This window comes from Mastacembelus armatus, chromosome 15 (genome assembly GCF_900324485.2).
Source record: "Mastacembelus armatus chromosome 15, fMasArm1.2, whole genome shotgun sequence".
In the NCBI taxonomy this organism is placed as follows: Eukaryota; Metazoa; Chordata; class Actinopteri; order Synbranchiformes; family Mastacembelidae; genus Mastacembelus; species Mastacembelus armatus.
In genome coordinates this window covers 16,614,298-16,630,752 of record NC_046647.1, presented here as the reverse complement: position 1 = coordinate 16,630,752, position 16,455 = coordinate 16,614,298, and the positions used below count along the sequence as shown (strand labels likewise).

The 16,455-nt window shown below is 38.2% G+C and overlaps 1 protein-coding gene across 1 annotated transcript in view; it reads left to right on the top strand.

The window, feature by feature from the left end:
- Positions 1–16,455, top strand: part of LOC113132130 (calcium-activated potassium channel subunit alpha-1-like) — a 127,124-nt gene that overhangs the window by 68,861 nt on the left and 41,808 nt on the right. Inside the window, exons 6-14 of the mRNA XM_026310002.1 lie at positions 5,796–5,871; positions 6,272–6,347; positions 6,985–7,155; positions 8,784–8,875; positions 14,660–14,770; positions 14,894–14,999; positions 15,422–15,504; positions 15,592–15,661; positions 16,135–16,290. Coding sequence (XP_026165787.1) covers positions 5,796–5,871; positions 6,272–6,347; positions 6,985–7,155; positions 8,784–8,875; positions 14,660–14,770; positions 14,894–14,999; positions 15,422–15,504; positions 15,592–15,661; positions 16,135–16,290 — 941 coding nt within the window. The remainder of the gene's footprint in view (positions 1–5,795; positions 5,872–6,271; positions 6,348–6,984; positions 7,156–8,783; positions 8,876–14,659; positions 14,771–14,893; positions 15,000–15,421; positions 15,505–15,591; positions 15,662–16,134; positions 16,291–16,455) is intronic.

Here is a 16,455-nt window from a genome sequence, read left to right as displayed (position 1 = left end):
ATTACACTGCAGTAAAAAATCTTTTTTGTAGCTGTTCTGTTTTGTCTGCACCGCTCCTTTACTTTTAAAACCATATACAGTGCAATACCATATATTGTTAGCATACTTCATTTCATAAAGTCAGCAGAATACTAACCCAGTGTTTATCTGAGCATAACGCAGGACCACCAAGACTATTGAGTCTTTTATTTGTATATGTATAGTGGAAGGTACGGTAGATTTGAAGCTGACATAACAATTACTTGCTCTTTCTATATCACATTTTTGTGTAGTTGGGAATTATTGCTAACATTTTGTCTCCTTTTAGTTACTTTTTGAAATTAAAGATTAGATTAAAGGTTGAATAGAGTGGTCAATTAATCTATTGGTTGATCAACTGAATGTTAACCAGTACCTGTTTTGATGATGAAAAATGCAAAATATTTTGTAGTTTGCTTATCAACTGTGCATTTATTGTTTTTCTGTCTTATGTTGTTATGACCCATATCTTTGGGTCTCAAGTTTGGTTAAATAAAATCAGACTTTTGAAGACATTTGAACATTTGAAGCCCCCCCCCCCCCCCCCGCAATATTCCTGACATGACATATTGAGTACAGAGGTTTACAATTGTAAACATGACTGGCAAGTTACGTTACAGTAGTTTGGCCTGAGCAAACCCTGAGCAGAGAACAGTGTTATTTTAATCAGTACAAATCATGATCAAAACTATACTGTCAGAGATATAAGATTGTAGAAGTGCATTTCCTTCTATCCCAGGGTATATGCTATTGTTTTTACATGCCTTGTGCTATCACAAAGTCTGTGAAGTAAAATGAAGCTATGAACGTCTGAAAGTCTCTGAGGTGATAAAGGCTTCATAAGAAGCTCATAGCGGCCCTCGAGTGTTAGCGAGAACAAGCAGAATTAGTTATGGCCAAGTAATTTGGTTTCCACTATTTATGAATGATGTAAGGTGTCCTTATCTCATTTCAAAAAAGACGTTAGTGTTAGGACCTTGATGAGGATGATGAAAGACTGTGAAATGATGGCCTGGCTCCTGCCTGCCATGCTGGACTATAAATTTACTTGGGATTATTAAGTATCTTGCACATGAGGTTGATGTAGAAAACAAAATCCCTTATATACAATGTCTATACAATATAGCTGCAGTATGCATTGTTGTGTAGAAACAATGGCTTACAGTGTGAAGTTATTGTTTTTGAGAGATGCCCCAGTTTTTTCTGCTACACATTTGCATTTATTTTTTATTACTGTAATTTTGAAAAAGGAAGAATCAGGAGGACTGTTTTTTCAGCATGACATATTTAGTGGCATCTCCTTTGAACATTTGACCATGTTTTATTTTGCAGTGTGGGACATATATAACAGTGGCATAGTAACACAACTCCCACTGCCATGACTTGTGGTGGTGTGGCTGTGCATGTGTTAAAAGCTACATAAAATGTCGCAAAGCCTCAGATATAAAATTAACAGTGTGTAGATCTGCAGGCTATGGTGTAGTCTAACAACGCTGGTGATAGCTTTTAGAATACTAATGGGGTGCTGAAAGTATTCAGGCTCTGAGGAGTTAGGATGGGAATTATCATTAGCTGCTTATATCCTGAAATATTATGGAAATTAGGACATATGTTACCATGTTTTGACAGGAAAATAAGCACAGGTAATCAGTATAAGGGTGTTGGAAAATGATAAGATATACAGTAGTGTCTGAGTCCTGATCTGCTTACAAACAACCTCTGATGGCCACTGATAAATGACATTGCTGCTTCCCTAAATACCTTTGACCCCTTATATGTCTTCATGCACATGCAGTAGGAGGTTTGACACGACCATAATGGTTTTCCAAATATTCAAAAGACTAATCCATAATTGCTGAACATTCATTTCACGTGTGGTTACTGTCCCCTTACAGGTTTTGCTGGAGGAAGCCTCATTGGTTGTTATTTAATGTATATTGTGCTCATCTTTTGCAGTGGATTAGTTAACACAGCCAGTGTGATACATCATAATTATAATACCTCTCATATCACTCCTTCAGCTGTGGTTCTCCATGAGAAGGAGGTGTGCTCAGATAATAAAAAGACCACTAATTGGGGTTCTGCCCTCTGCTGTGTGGTAGTTTATTCACCTCCTCTGTACCCAAGGAAATCTATGCTGTGTGCATTTCAAGTTATGGGATCTCTGCCTCTGCAAATTGGACATTGAGTAAGAGGAAGAGAGTGATGTGTGGCTAATGTAAGAGGGCACGCAGAGTTCTTCCTTGAAAAAAGAATTAATCTCTTTTAACTACTTGAACTGAGCATTGCTCCCACATGAATCCTAGCAGTGTAAGATTAACACAAGGCTGTTTGAAAGATGCTAGAACTGTAGCTACAGAGCCCAGGATCTCAACACCCTACCAGTAAACACCATACTTTCTTTCTTAATTGATAAAAAAAAAAACAGATCTGCAGTGTTAGTTTGCATTATTTCAGGAACATAAAGTTTTTTGACAATACTGTAACATGTGTATTTAAGATATATTCCAGTGTTGTTTATGATGTATATTGTTTTCTGAATAGTCTGTATATTAAGCTGCACTGCTTTAAAAATGTACAGTACAGTAATATCTTTCAGGCATGGTTTTGAATTTAACCTGCTACTGCCTCCTAATGGTGGTTCAGTATACTGATCCCATGGAATCTGATTGATCCCTCATGTTTCTGATAGAGCCTTACACTACCTGACATAGGCACGGGTGCATCTGCCTTATATGGCCCATCATTTACTGGCAGAAAGCCTCCATGTACACTCAAGAGAGGGAAACTAATTTATTAGTTTGAACTAGTTTAAGCCTCTTTGGTGTAGCCAGGGTTCTCACATGTATTGCATGTATGTACAATTGTACAGGCAATAAGTTGCATTATAATTACTATAATAAGAGTTATAATTACTAGCAAAACTGTCCATCCATCCATTCTCTATACAGTTTAGTCCAATTCAGAATCACGTTGGGGGCTGGAGCCAATCCCAGCTCACAGTTTAATCTAATCCTGGCTTGGTTGACTGTCAGTACTGAACCATCCCAGGCTGCTGATTGATAAAAGGTCCCAGTAGGCTTTTCTGCCAGAACATGTGACATGGAGACCAAGCTTTAGCATGCAAAGCCTCAATGAAGCAAGAGTGGGCACAGAACAGAAAAACATTTTTTGAATGAGCATCTGGACAGCTGACACGTGTGGTTGTGTGTGCAAGAGGCTTTGGCATGTGTGGGAAAGAGATTTTCTCATAGAAGAACACGTGCTCAAAAGGCTAGAATTTCATTGAGAGTTTTTCAGCACGCACATGTACACAAACATGTACTGCTGTATTTGTAAGGACATAGTAATGACTTACAGTGCTTTAATTCTTTGTAGGTAAATAAATCCTTAGCACTATGAGACCTACATTTTTGTCCAACTAAACACACATAGCAACTACACACTCACAGATATATAATAGAAGCACAAACACATTATTTCTTCAGAATGATATAGTTCCTGTATATATTTTCTGCACCTACTAAAATAAATAACTAGATACAATAAATACAAATATACACAACAATATAGCAAACATGCATATTTCATGACTGAAAAGGAACAAGGAGAAGAAAAATCATACAGTACTGTATTCTATCTGTACTCCTCTTAAAATTACAAAGATATAGATTTGTGTATCATTTTTAAAAATCTTGTGCTACCTTGAGCACACAAAAATGTACACATACAAAATCCCTTAAAAGTCCCCATATTACTTATGTCGCTTTGTTCTCTTTTTTTTCTCTGTTGTTCTGAATAATAAAAACATCCGTTAATTTCAAGAGAATTTCATAATTTAATGCTGCACACTAAAATACACATTGCCTGTAATATATACTGCAGTAGTGACACTTCAATAAAAATAACAGCTGTCATTATTCGAACCAATAGTCAAGGAAACGCTCTTATCTTTAAATAGAGATCACAATAGCATAGATTGTAGGTATTTAAGTACAGTACTATACAACTTTAGATTGACATGAAGTAGTGATGGAAGTCTCAGTAATCCTTGAGAAGCCTATGTTCTATGTTCTGATTATTACATGGTGTGTTTCGGAAAGTCAAAAGTGGTTCCCAGTTCTGATGCCAGAAAGGTGTTTTAGATGTTCTGAAGCAATTGAAGCATGATGATGCCTTTATCTTTTACTCTTCTCAGTTGCAGCTCAGAAAGTCAGCAACCTTAAAGTTCTTAGGTTACCACAGATAGAATAGATCCCCAAACTGACAGATGTTTTTCTGTGTCAGATGTTGTTTGAAATTCCCCTGTGGAAACGGGGCACTCATTTTAAAATCAGGATTATTGTTTTTATTTTGCATTATTTTCATCTCTGCTAATCCTTAGCAAGGTTAAGACTTTTACAGAACGTAGGTCAGCACAGCGGGAGAAAAGGCTTGAGCAGTGTTAACAGTAGCACTGAAGGGGCATTATCAAAGGTAAATCTGTTTGGGTTGTGGGGATTACAGGCATTGTAACAGAAATTGGAAAAAAAAAAACACCTATATTAGAGCTGACACTTTGGTCACAGTGACGTGTTCCCTGACATGATTATACAGACAGAAACTGTTGGACTTAACTTGTCTGTCTGCAGCAGAGACTATATCATTTTAACAGTATTTACAAAGAATCTTTAATGTTGGTCGTGCAGTATCGAAGGAGATTGGCTTTTTACAGAAACTGAGAGTTTTGCTTGCTCTGTCACAAAGTAGGAATGACCTATTATTTTTTTCCATAGGTGTTTTTGGAATATTAGGGACTAAACCTTTTGGAATACACACTTTTAAATCCTATCTTGACCAGACAAGAAAGGAATTCCTAAAACGATGATTACTTCTAAGATTTTTCTATACCGGCGTACAAACAGTGATCCTAATTTGGAGACCTTCCAAGAGACGCGGAGGCGTAAGAAGTCCTGTAGTGATCTTTTCCAGAATGGGTACAGGGTGAAGCAAGGTCATCATGGAAAAAAGGAAAAGGAAAGGCAGACGGGTCTTCACCATTCTTTCTGGTCGGGTTTACGCATTCTCTCCAATTGGTGTAAGGACATTATTATTATTACTGTATTGTAATGATAATAATAATAATAAAGGGCATTATTATTGCTGTACTGTACACAAGTGCATTATCTAGAGCTGTACTCAGAATTTGAGAGGAATTACAAATGGAGTTTGTTGGCATTCAGCTGGTCTTTGAAACATGTTTGACGACATGCATGTAGCCACTGTCTTATATTTGCAGGTTGTAAACCGACTATAAAGATTATTTCAATATCAATTTATATCACTTTTTATAACACAAACTGACACACATTCCATGGGATCAGTCGTATTATGTAAAAAGACAATGAAGCAGGTGTTGCATTGCTCTTTAATCCCTTAGCGAGCTGCTCTTGGATTTATACTGAAGCTCAGGTAAAATAGGCCACATAATGTATAAATAATTCCAACACATCATCATGACACACAAACACAACATACATCATCTAGAATAAGTGGCTGTTTTTTGTATCATTTTCTTGTGCTGTACAGACTAAACTTTCCATCTATCTGACTGTATTGCCTTTCTACACTGAGATGGTACTCCCTATTTCTCTGCTGCCATTGCTAAGTTATAAAGAAATGACTGATACATGCATGAATCTGATGTGATGTCTGATCTAATGTGAGGTTACCAACAGTTATTCAGTTTATACTTAATGTACATGTTCTTTTCCCTGTTTTTCTTTGTCTTTTCTCAGGTTTAAGATTCCTGAGAGCACTAAGATTGATACAGTTCTCAGAAATCTTACAGTTTTTGAACATCTTGAAAACAAGGTATGTATATTCACAGTATTCACAGGAAGTTATCTTCACTGTCAACTGCACCGAGTAGCTATACCTTACGTTTAAACTGGCTGGTTTAGAGTCTGTCCGGAAACTGCGTTTAAAGTAGTTTAAAGCAGTTTATATTAAACCTTTGAGGTAAGTTATATTGTCACATTGTATGTAAACATAACACTATACTTATAATTGTGCAAGGGCATCTACAGTTTCTATACAGAGATATGTTAACAGCTTTAGCAACTGCAATATCAATCATCCCGGCTATAAAGGTTATTATGAGCCACATCAAACTAGGTCCTGCTGTTATTTCAAGTGGTAACGAATCTCAGGCATTCTGTCATTGTGATCCGAATGTCTTTGAGAGTTTTATGGTTCTTCTTCTTCCACCCAGCAATTCCATTAAGCTGGTGAACCTGTGTTCCATCTTCATAAGCACATGGCTCACTGCTGCTGGATTCATACATTTGGTAAGTGGACAGATGTGAACGCCAGTGGATGCTAGCAATTAATGAGCCAGTAATGCATGTGACTGATAAGCTGACTGATAAACAACTGTGACACCAAGTGCTTTTAATTCTGATAAATGAAATACAAAAAAACAAAGGATACTGCAATGACATTTGTCACACTATCCCATGTAGTGATCCACAATCTTTAAATCTCTCAGCATTGATTTCAGTAAGTTGATTTGTGGTATCTTTCAGTACTTAGTACTGATCTGATACCTGCCTTAACTGACAGAAAGCAAACAACCAGCACTGCATGTGTAAATAAATAAATAGTATTTTAAGAATCATTGATTCACACTTTAAATATAAATTTGTACTCCGTGATTTGTGTCATTGTCTAATGTCATACTATAAAGATAAAGATTGTGTTATTGTAGCTCTGCTGATCGACTCGATGAAGCATTAAATCATTTTACCACTAGATGGTAGTCTAAGCTTAGCATATAAACAGTTTATGGCTCAAACAAAAATGAATGCATGTGTGCTAGTAGCTGGATTTAATTAAAATCTGATGAAGTAGTTTCTTTGTGCAAAACCGTATTTACAGATTAGTTATGTCTAATTATCCCTCCTCCCTCTTGCATTTCTGTTTTAGGTGGAAAACTCAGGGGATCCTTGGGAAAATTTCCAAAATTCCCAGTCACTTTCCTATTGGGAATGTGTCTACTTGCTGATGGTGACTATGTCTACAGTGGGCTATGGGGATGTCTATGCAAAAACCACCTTGGGGCGCCTGTTCATGGTCTTCTTCATCCTTGGTGGTTTGGTAAAATCAGACTTTTCTTTGTCCTTTTGTTCCCTTTTCCCCTCCTGAATCCTGCCTGTCCCCATCAATAAGCTTAAAATTAGACTGTATAACAAATGATAAATTAATTAAAATGAATATAAGTAGTTATGTTTACTGTATGAGATGTTAGTATAGAGCTGTAAATATGTTAGAACTATGTTGCCTGTAACAGTAAATGTATTTCTTTGTCATAGTTGTATCCTTCTGTTTAGCCTACTGTATCTTGTCTACTGGAGTTACAGTACTATGTGCTCCTTTGTTCCCTTCCCTCATGTGTCATTTGTGTATTTGTTTGATTAGAGTATAAGCTCGTCTGATAATGTTGTTACTGTTCTCTTAAAAGCAGTTGCGGTTTCAGGACACCCCCTCCTCCCGTGTCTCTTCCCACAATTCCAACAAACACAGGGGCAGGGAGATGAGGCTTAGGCCAGCCTGACTGTTACCATAGCAACAGCAGCCTCCCACTCACTCCCTCTCACCTTCCTCTGATCTAACGTCCTGTTGGGCCGCCACTAGTACATTAAGTTACGCAGAGGCATGCATGGGTGCACACACCTGTGGGCCCTCATACACACACGTACAGCACTGAAGACTTTGTCTCCTCCAAATTCTCTTACAAAAAAAAAAAAATGAGGGGACAAGTCAAACAAAGCTAACAGTTACTGTATTCTGTATTTGGACAGCCCTCAATATGCTCTAATGACCTGCAGCTGTGTGGATGTGTACTGTGCTGTGACCATGGTGATAGGTTGGGTGTTTTCCTTAGTGCTGAGAGCTCTGGAAGTCTTTAGGCTATAGCTCAAGCTGCTTCCTATCAGCAGCAGTGGCTAAATAATGACTCCAGGCTGGAGATATTTTGAAGCCAGGAATTCAAACCCATGTCATTTTGCATTATAACTAGTAATATATAAGTCAACTTTTCAAGCATGATTTATGAACGTACTTATGAGTGCAAGGGCACAACTTTATTATTTTCTTATTACAGTGGATGTGCTGTAAGCCAAGATGACTAGTGTCAGTGAGTAGGCTACCCCATTGTTAGTTGCTAAACCAGCCCTTTTCTAGGATAACAGGCTGTGAAACTTTGCAAAATGCATCCAGCTCATTTTCGAGCCCAACAAATGAGTCTTAATGTGTTTTGCAGCTGTGGATCAACAGGTGGGCCTATTCAAATCTACCTGCCAGATCATCTGTGTTTGTTGGACAAAACATGGCACATAGGTTTTTAATCTCCCTCTGAGTTTAAATCTCTTCTATCCAGAAAGATTTTGGGTGCTATCGCAGACTGACGAGTCATCAGCTGTGACAAATTTCTTGCCCACTGGCAAAAAATGTTTCTAAACCTTTATCTTTAAAACTGGGGCTATTTTTTTATGGTAAACCCCAAATTCTTTTTGTATATAATCTCTGTGAAGATCTCTCTCATTTTTGTAAAGCTTAGGAAATCTCTACAGACAATGAGAGAGTTTTAAACTTGATTTCCACAGAAAAGTAATATTTTTTTCTCCTCAGAAATCTGGATTCATCTATCAATTTCCCCACTACTCACTCTGCGGCGTAGTAGTCTCTTTTTTAGTCTCTTCTTCTGTCTTCTATCTTCTCCTTAGGCCATGTTTGCCAGCTACGTCCCTGAAATCATAGAGTTAATAGGAAACCGCAAGAAATATGGTGGTTCCTATAGTGCGGTTAATGGGAGAAAGTAAGTATTCCAGATGGTTCTGCTGTTTTTCTGTGTGCGGTAGAACCCTCTCTGCATGCCTTTTTCTTTTTTTCTGTTCCATGCATGTAGGCCATGTTTGCTCGCTACGTGCCAGAAATTGCTGCTCTCATCCTTAATCGGAAGAAATACGGAGGGAGTTATAACTCGACACGAGGCAGAAAGTAAGTTGAAATCCAGACAAGGTGTGGTTGTGTGACTCAAGTGCACCCCCTCCCCCCCCATGAGGTTTAATAGTTACTGGGGGTTAATTAAGTAAATTTCTTTTGGAACAGTAACATTATATTATATCAAGTCACACTGTGTGACTGGAGACCTTGGCCATTAGGATACACATGTCCATGTCCCTTTACTCTCTCTTTCTCTTTCTCTCTATCTGCCCTTTTATCTCTGCTTCTATCTGTAACTCAGAGCTTTGCTGAAGTCATTTGTGTGCTGTTCATTTTCTTTCTTCGTCCTCCTTGAAACATCCTGTGTTGCGCTTTAATTTGGACAATAGAGCTTTCATGACTACTGCACTTTAGACTTGTAGTATACTAATCTGTGGTGCTTCTATGGAAATATATATGAGCCCAAGGTGTTGTCCCATTTCTACTTCTATTCTGATCCAGTCTCATTACTACAGTCTTGCCTACAGGAATACATAATCCATCAAAATGAAAAATATAGTCATGAAACCCCTAATATCCACTTTTAGGATTTTTTTTCCACAAGAAAATAGAAAGATTTAAACATCTGCAAGTGCATTTTTATTGGTGGTCTTTCTAAGCATCATCAATCTCAATGACCATTGCAGGATACAATTTCTTTTCTTGTTTCATTTTGCTTGACTTTGTTTTGCATGTTTTGTGGAATTAGGCCTATTTTTCATCAGTTGCATCATTTCCGGCATGTTCTCAAAGACCTGCATTCTTGTGACTTTTTCATTGTCTGCATACGCTATGAAAAAGCCATCTTCCTATTGTCTGTAAGTGCTAGCCCATCGCATCACCAATGCTTGACATGACTCTGGCCCTGATCTTCAGTCAGCTCCCACACCCTGAATGCTGGATGCCTCGCTCCCATTGGAGGCTCTCAATTGCTTCTGGCTTGCTTTCCCTGCTTGGTTCTCGGTACTCACCTAGCTCTCGTGTTTGTGGAGTACTGGAGTCTCCAAAGGGTCTTGTTACTCAGCAGAGTTCCCAGTATGCTGTGAAGTATATGTGACACTCTGGTCATTTTACTGTTTGTATAAGTTCACCACAGTTCTTATTGTGCTGTTCTGTTCTCCTCCCCTCGTGGCTCAAACCTTACTGATCTTCAGCACACAGATTTATTTTAATTCACATCTGGTGTATCTAGAACAGGCAGGGCAGACTTTTCCCCCTCTTCTCTTTTCTTCACATTCTGTTTAATAGCACTCAGAACCTACTACTATGCTGTCTTCTCCTTCGTCACTCATTTTCTTTTTTGCAATCTTACTTCCATCAGTTTCAGTCACTCTGTTCTGATTCTAGGGAGTCAGTAGTAGAATGAAGCATTAGAAAAAAGGCTTTGTCCAATAATCTTTGCCTGTCATTGAGATAAGATTGATGAAATGTTATGTTTGGCCAGTGACCTTAGCCCAGACTCACAGATGGGTGCTGAGAGTAGCCCTTGTCAAAACTGAGGATAGTTTCTCCCACACACTTTATTTTCTCCTTCCACACTCCCTTCCTCTCACTCTCTGGTTAGACATACAGTACAAACATATGGTAATGATCAGACAATACCCAGCAAACACACAGACTTAGAATGGCACCAGGCTCTTTGCATAATTGTTTAGATATGTATGTGTTTGGTGTTTACATATATAGGACCTGACACATCGACAAAACTGGTTTGTTATGTGGGTTAAGGATTGCCATCGGGGCTTAGTGCATCATCATTTCGCAGCTGTCAGCACAAAAAAGACTGTCATGGAAATGAGATTAGGAGATTACAAGTATCTGACTGATTACAGAGCACACAAACAATGAGGTCATGATTCGTTGTGAACTATTTTAAATGTCACCCTTATTTCATCTCTCTGCCGGCTGCTGTCATTTGAAACAGACCTTAAAGTTTATTTGGAAGTGAGAGACTCGCATTGGATCCATACTGAATTACTGTTTCATGCTAGTGTTGCTTACAGTATTCTGTGCAGTGTAGCATACACCCGTGAGTGCAGTGACAGCTCTTAGCCCATGTATGCTGATATAATAATGACAAGTGTTGCATTCTTTTGGCGCCCACTGCGCTCAGGGCTCTGTGGTTTCCATTATGGCTCTATGGTTTCCATTAGCCCCAACTTCAACAGAAGGGTTGGCATGAAAATTGGCTTCAACCCTGGCTGAACTCCTACATTCGCCTTTGAAAGTTCTTTGTAAGGGTTAGCGCCTTTAGGTGTGCAGACCCAGGTACATACTTGCATAATGATAAAAGATAATTCCAGCTCAGTTTACAAAGTGTCTGTATATTATTGCACTGTTAAGACACCAGAGTGCATTAGATACCATACCTGCACAGTTATGTTCAACTTGTAATGGCTACATACAGCCTTGTTAATTCTTGCCATTGATTACAGGACATGCAGTTTCCCTTAATGTGGCCAAAAAATTCCCTGAAAGGCAATAAAAGCAAAAAAAAAATAGACAACTAGATTGTACAAGTTGCTAAATTGTCACAAGGATTTGTGCAGTTTCATTTACTGCAGTGACCTAAGGATTAGAGCAGTGCCAAGTGAGTGACCTCTGTTGCTGATGTTTGAGCTCTCTGTTTGTTCATTTTACATTCAGTGCATCCCCAAATACATCCTGGGATGTTTCCTTGACTGCATGATTTGTGTGCATGTTCTGTAATACCCTTTTGCATTTATTGTGATTGTATTCCACACCTTTTTAATTTTTCTCATTTAAAAAATCTGTGCCCTTGAAATGCTCTATTTTTTAAAATTATTTTAGTTATGTCTGTACAGTACTATGCAAAGGTTTTAGTCACTAAAAATACACATTGGATGATTTTAGTATAAATTACATAGTTTTTCTTTTACCAATTAACATAATACAAAGTGGAGTCCACTTTGGCCTTAAAGCAGCAGCAGTTCTCTTTGGTTTGACCTGCACTCAGTTTGTCCTGGGACTTTGCAGCACCTTGGAGAAGCTGCTGCAGTTCTTCTATAGATTGTAGCCGTCGTCAGTTCCAGACTCACTCCACAATGCCCAGATAAGGGTTCTGTGGGGGTCCTTGCCTCTGAAAATAGTTCTTCATGAACTCTTGTGGGTGTTGTCCTGCACAAGAGGCTGCACATTGTACCTGGGATCAATCAGACTACTGATGGTGTTGTGTAATAAGACTCTGAAAGATCTAAAGTGCCTAAAACCTCTGCACAGTACAGTACGATATGATCAGGTTCACCAGAGGGGCGGTATATTGCTCATCAGCCAATTATAAATGATCGAAGTATACTGTATATATTCTTTTCAGATGTGCTGTTTAACTAGGCAGTGATTTCAGTGTTTGATGCCACTATTGGCTCACAGAAAGGGACAAAACTCTTCAGGCAGGCAGCTTTGATGATGTCTTTTAAGTGAAGCATAATATCACAACAATATTCCTCTTTTAAATGCAGTGACTCAAATTAAAGGCTCGATCAGGGTTTAATACATGAAGAAAAACTTTTCTTTGCTGTTAAATCACTTTTACAGAGTGAAAGATAACGCTTTAACTATGTACATGCATTTACCTGTTATGTTTGTGCTTTACTGAGTATACGTTTGAGCTTCATAACCTAATGTTGAACCGAACGATATGCCTTATAAATCTTTATATTCTTCCCTTGGAGAAGGGTATCTGGATACTGAGAATAGGAAAAGTGACTTTTTTTGTCTCATGAAATGAGAGATGTCTTGTGCCAAATACTGCTGGCTACACACACACATCTCAGCTCATCAGCTTGCAAAAGCACAGAGCCTTTTGCCCAGCATTGGCCAACCATGCGATCACGGCTGCTCGTTAGATTCTCTTAAAGGACAGAGGCGACATCTGTGAAGACCATTATGTCCTGCAACATCCACAAACTGCCATTCCCTCAATATGTTAGTCACATTGCTTTGCCAAGTCCACTTCAGTTCAGTCCGACCCAGTTCATCTGGTACAGGATAGGCGAACACTTCATGATCTGGACTGTGGTTGTCATTTAATATCAATAAACATTTCTGTTTCCTTTAAACTGCCAAACTGAGTCAGCTTTCAGTAATATTCTATATAGTTTTTGACATTGGCGGTTAAAGGTTAATGTGTTTCCCACAGTTTCTTGTTGTACTGTATATAGAGGCATGATAATGGATTGAAGGAAACTTGTCATAGCAAATCTAGGTTGATGATAATAATTTAAACAGTGAGCAAATATGACCACAGCAATTTTTTTTTTTATATTTTAGGAACGAGTAACATAATACCCATAGTGTTAAATGCAAAGCTGCCCAGTACCCAGCCACTCAAAACTAAATTAGTTCAATTGTCTCCTGGCACAACTTGCTAAGTAGTGGATAAGGCCATTGTCATTACACAGATTGCCTTACAGGTCTCTATAGGGTAATTAGGGTGTCTGCCGAGTGTCCACACTAATCCATGTCAATATAAGGGCTGGATCCTACCGAGCATGTTTGGGTTTCTCATTTAGAGGTTTTGCAAAAGGATATTGTAACATTTAACTTTTAACTCTGGAAGGGTAGCTCATCTTACCACAGTGCAAATGAAGTAGCCTATAGTGAGTGTCTTAAATCCACTGGATTAGCAGGACTGTATTGCTTTGCATGAACGTATCATGGTTGAATATGGATATCAACTTCTACTGCTGTTACTTCATTAAAGGAAATATGTGCATTGTTAAGAGCTAGAATAACAATGAAAGAGGAAGAGATTACTGTACCTGAACTTTAATATCAGATGTTAAGAAAATAAATCATTAGATCATTAAATCAACATTACATATCGTACATGACTGAGCCGATTTCTCTCATTTCTGGGACACTAAAACTTAATATTAACATAAGCACTGCATTTTGAGACAATTAAGATTTTAGTATCATCTCAGCTGATGTAATTATGAAGGTAACCTTTGAACTTGACTGCTGTGGCATTTAGTGTAGGCAAAGGATGAGCAGGGACACAACCCTTAACTAAAAAATAGTTCCAATCTAACCTCCTACTTCTTTGATGCTGTAATCAGCCCCGTGCATTGTTTGACAGACCCCTCTGCAGTAATGCACTACTGAATCTTGCCAGGGACCAGTCAAAAAATCTGAGGTCCTGTTTAGAATTTGTGTCAACCACAGGCCTCTAAATCACTTTGAAACTTTTTAGTAATGTTCTGTATAAAAGCACAACAATATTGATGTACATGTCTTTGTCAACATGCATTCAGCTCACAAAGGGGTGGTTTGGCCGAAGGGGCAGTTTTTATATTGAGAACGGCTGACAGTCTAACCACTGTGGGTTGTGTGATTATATCTTAGATTTTCTAAAGTGATTCAGAGTTGAGTGTTTGATTGCACTTGTCGTGCAGAATTTAACCACTTTCATTACACTGGGGAAAATATTCACTTTTATGGCAAAAAAAGATATAATTTGGTTACTTGTTTTCTTTGAAAAGACATTTCTTGACATGTATAAATACATTTTTTTTCATTCTGTATTTGAGTTAGATGTTAGTGGTTTCGTTTGACTGATGTTGCGCGCTCAAGATGATTTCTTCCCCCCTTCCAGGCATATTGTGGTCTGTGGTCATATTACCCTCGAAAGTGTCTCCAACTTCCTCAAAGACTTCCTACACAAGGACAGGGATGATGTCAATGTAGAAATTGTTTTTCTCCATAAGTAAGTCAACTTTTCCTTCCCTACCGCATGTAGGTTAGTGCTGAACACGAAATATTGCACAGCCTGTATAAATGAAGTATCCATACATGGACTAACTCATCTCCACTTTTCTCTGTGTACTAGTATTTCCCCTAATCTTGAGCTGGAAGCCTTGTTCAAACGCCATTTTACCCAAGTAGAGTTCTACCAGGGATCTGTTCTCAACCCTCATGATTTGGCACGAGTAAAGGTACAGTCAGTGACTTTTGAAGAGAAGAAATCACGTAAAAATTATTATAAACTGTTGTTGAATTTGTAATAAATTAATTACATCAAATTTAACAAATTAAGAAAATAGTTCTTTATAGTAAGTCAGTGGTTTTGAGGTTCTGCACATATTAAATTATTTTAGTGGTTGGAACGAGAGCAGTGCAGCATGGATATCCATTTCAGTTTTTTTTAATGTCATAAAACTAATGAAGAAAAAATGGGAATATAGGTAGTTTTATTTTGGTCTTTAGTATGACTAAATATTTTTGTACTGGCCAGAGTTATACTGTTTAGTTTTATGTGAGAAAGACGAGCATTGTCACTCAGTGCATGCCATATACAGTATATTGGCACATCCCATAAAGTTAATATATATTTATTTCTTCGGTTCTTTACACATAGATCGAGTCAGCAGATGCCTGTTTGATCCTAGCCAATAAATATTGTGCAGATCCAGATGCTGAAGATGCCTCTAACATAATGAGGTAGGCTGTTTCTGGACTTTGAATTCAGCAAAACCTGATCAGAGGGGTTAGATGTTTGTTGCTCAATGTGTCCGTCTGTATTTCCAGGGTCATTTCAATCAAGAACTACCATCCGAAGATCAGAATAATCACACAGATGCTACAATATCACAATAAGGTATGTACGACTGCTTCACGTCATTTCAGCAACTCTGGCGTCACTCACTTTACGAGGGACTGTGTCTTGGGCTATGTTTGAAACCATTCATTCAAGATTTTAAAGATTTCTTAAACATATATTTATTGTACATATGTGCATCCTCTCATTTATAGTTTTGTAATTAATTAAACAAACAAGATATAACATGTTGGAGATGTGTTGGTTTTTGACACAGCTTATCAGAGCCATGCTGGCTGTTTCCCCTGGTTGTCAGTCCTTGTGCTTAGCTAAGCATGCTGCTGTAGTTTTATATTTACCATACAGATGTGAGAATGGTATCAATCTTCTCATCTGTCATTACAATTGATAACTTTCCACGAAGGGAATAAGTGTTATTCCCAAAAACGTTGAACCCTTCTTTGAAGAAGTATGAATCATTTGAATAGCTTTGCGTACCTTGTGACCTCTTCTGTCTGCATTGCGTTATGAAGGCCCATCTGCTGAACATTCCAAGCTGGAACTGGAAGGAGGGTGACGATGCTATCTGCCTGGCAGAGCTGAAGGCAGGCTTCATTGCCCAGAGCTGTTTGGCCCAGGGCCTGTCCACTATGTTAGCCAACCTCTTCTCCATGAGATCCTTCATTGAGGTAATACAGAGGAGAAGTTAACATCCGTTGTCTCAGATATTCCTTCTGAACAGACTGAAGTAATATGAATGAAGTAATTGTCACAGTGCATTTTGTAAATTAGATGATTTATTCTGAGATTGGAGGTGAGATTAAGATAAGTGGGTGCAGTGGTTCTCTCCTGAC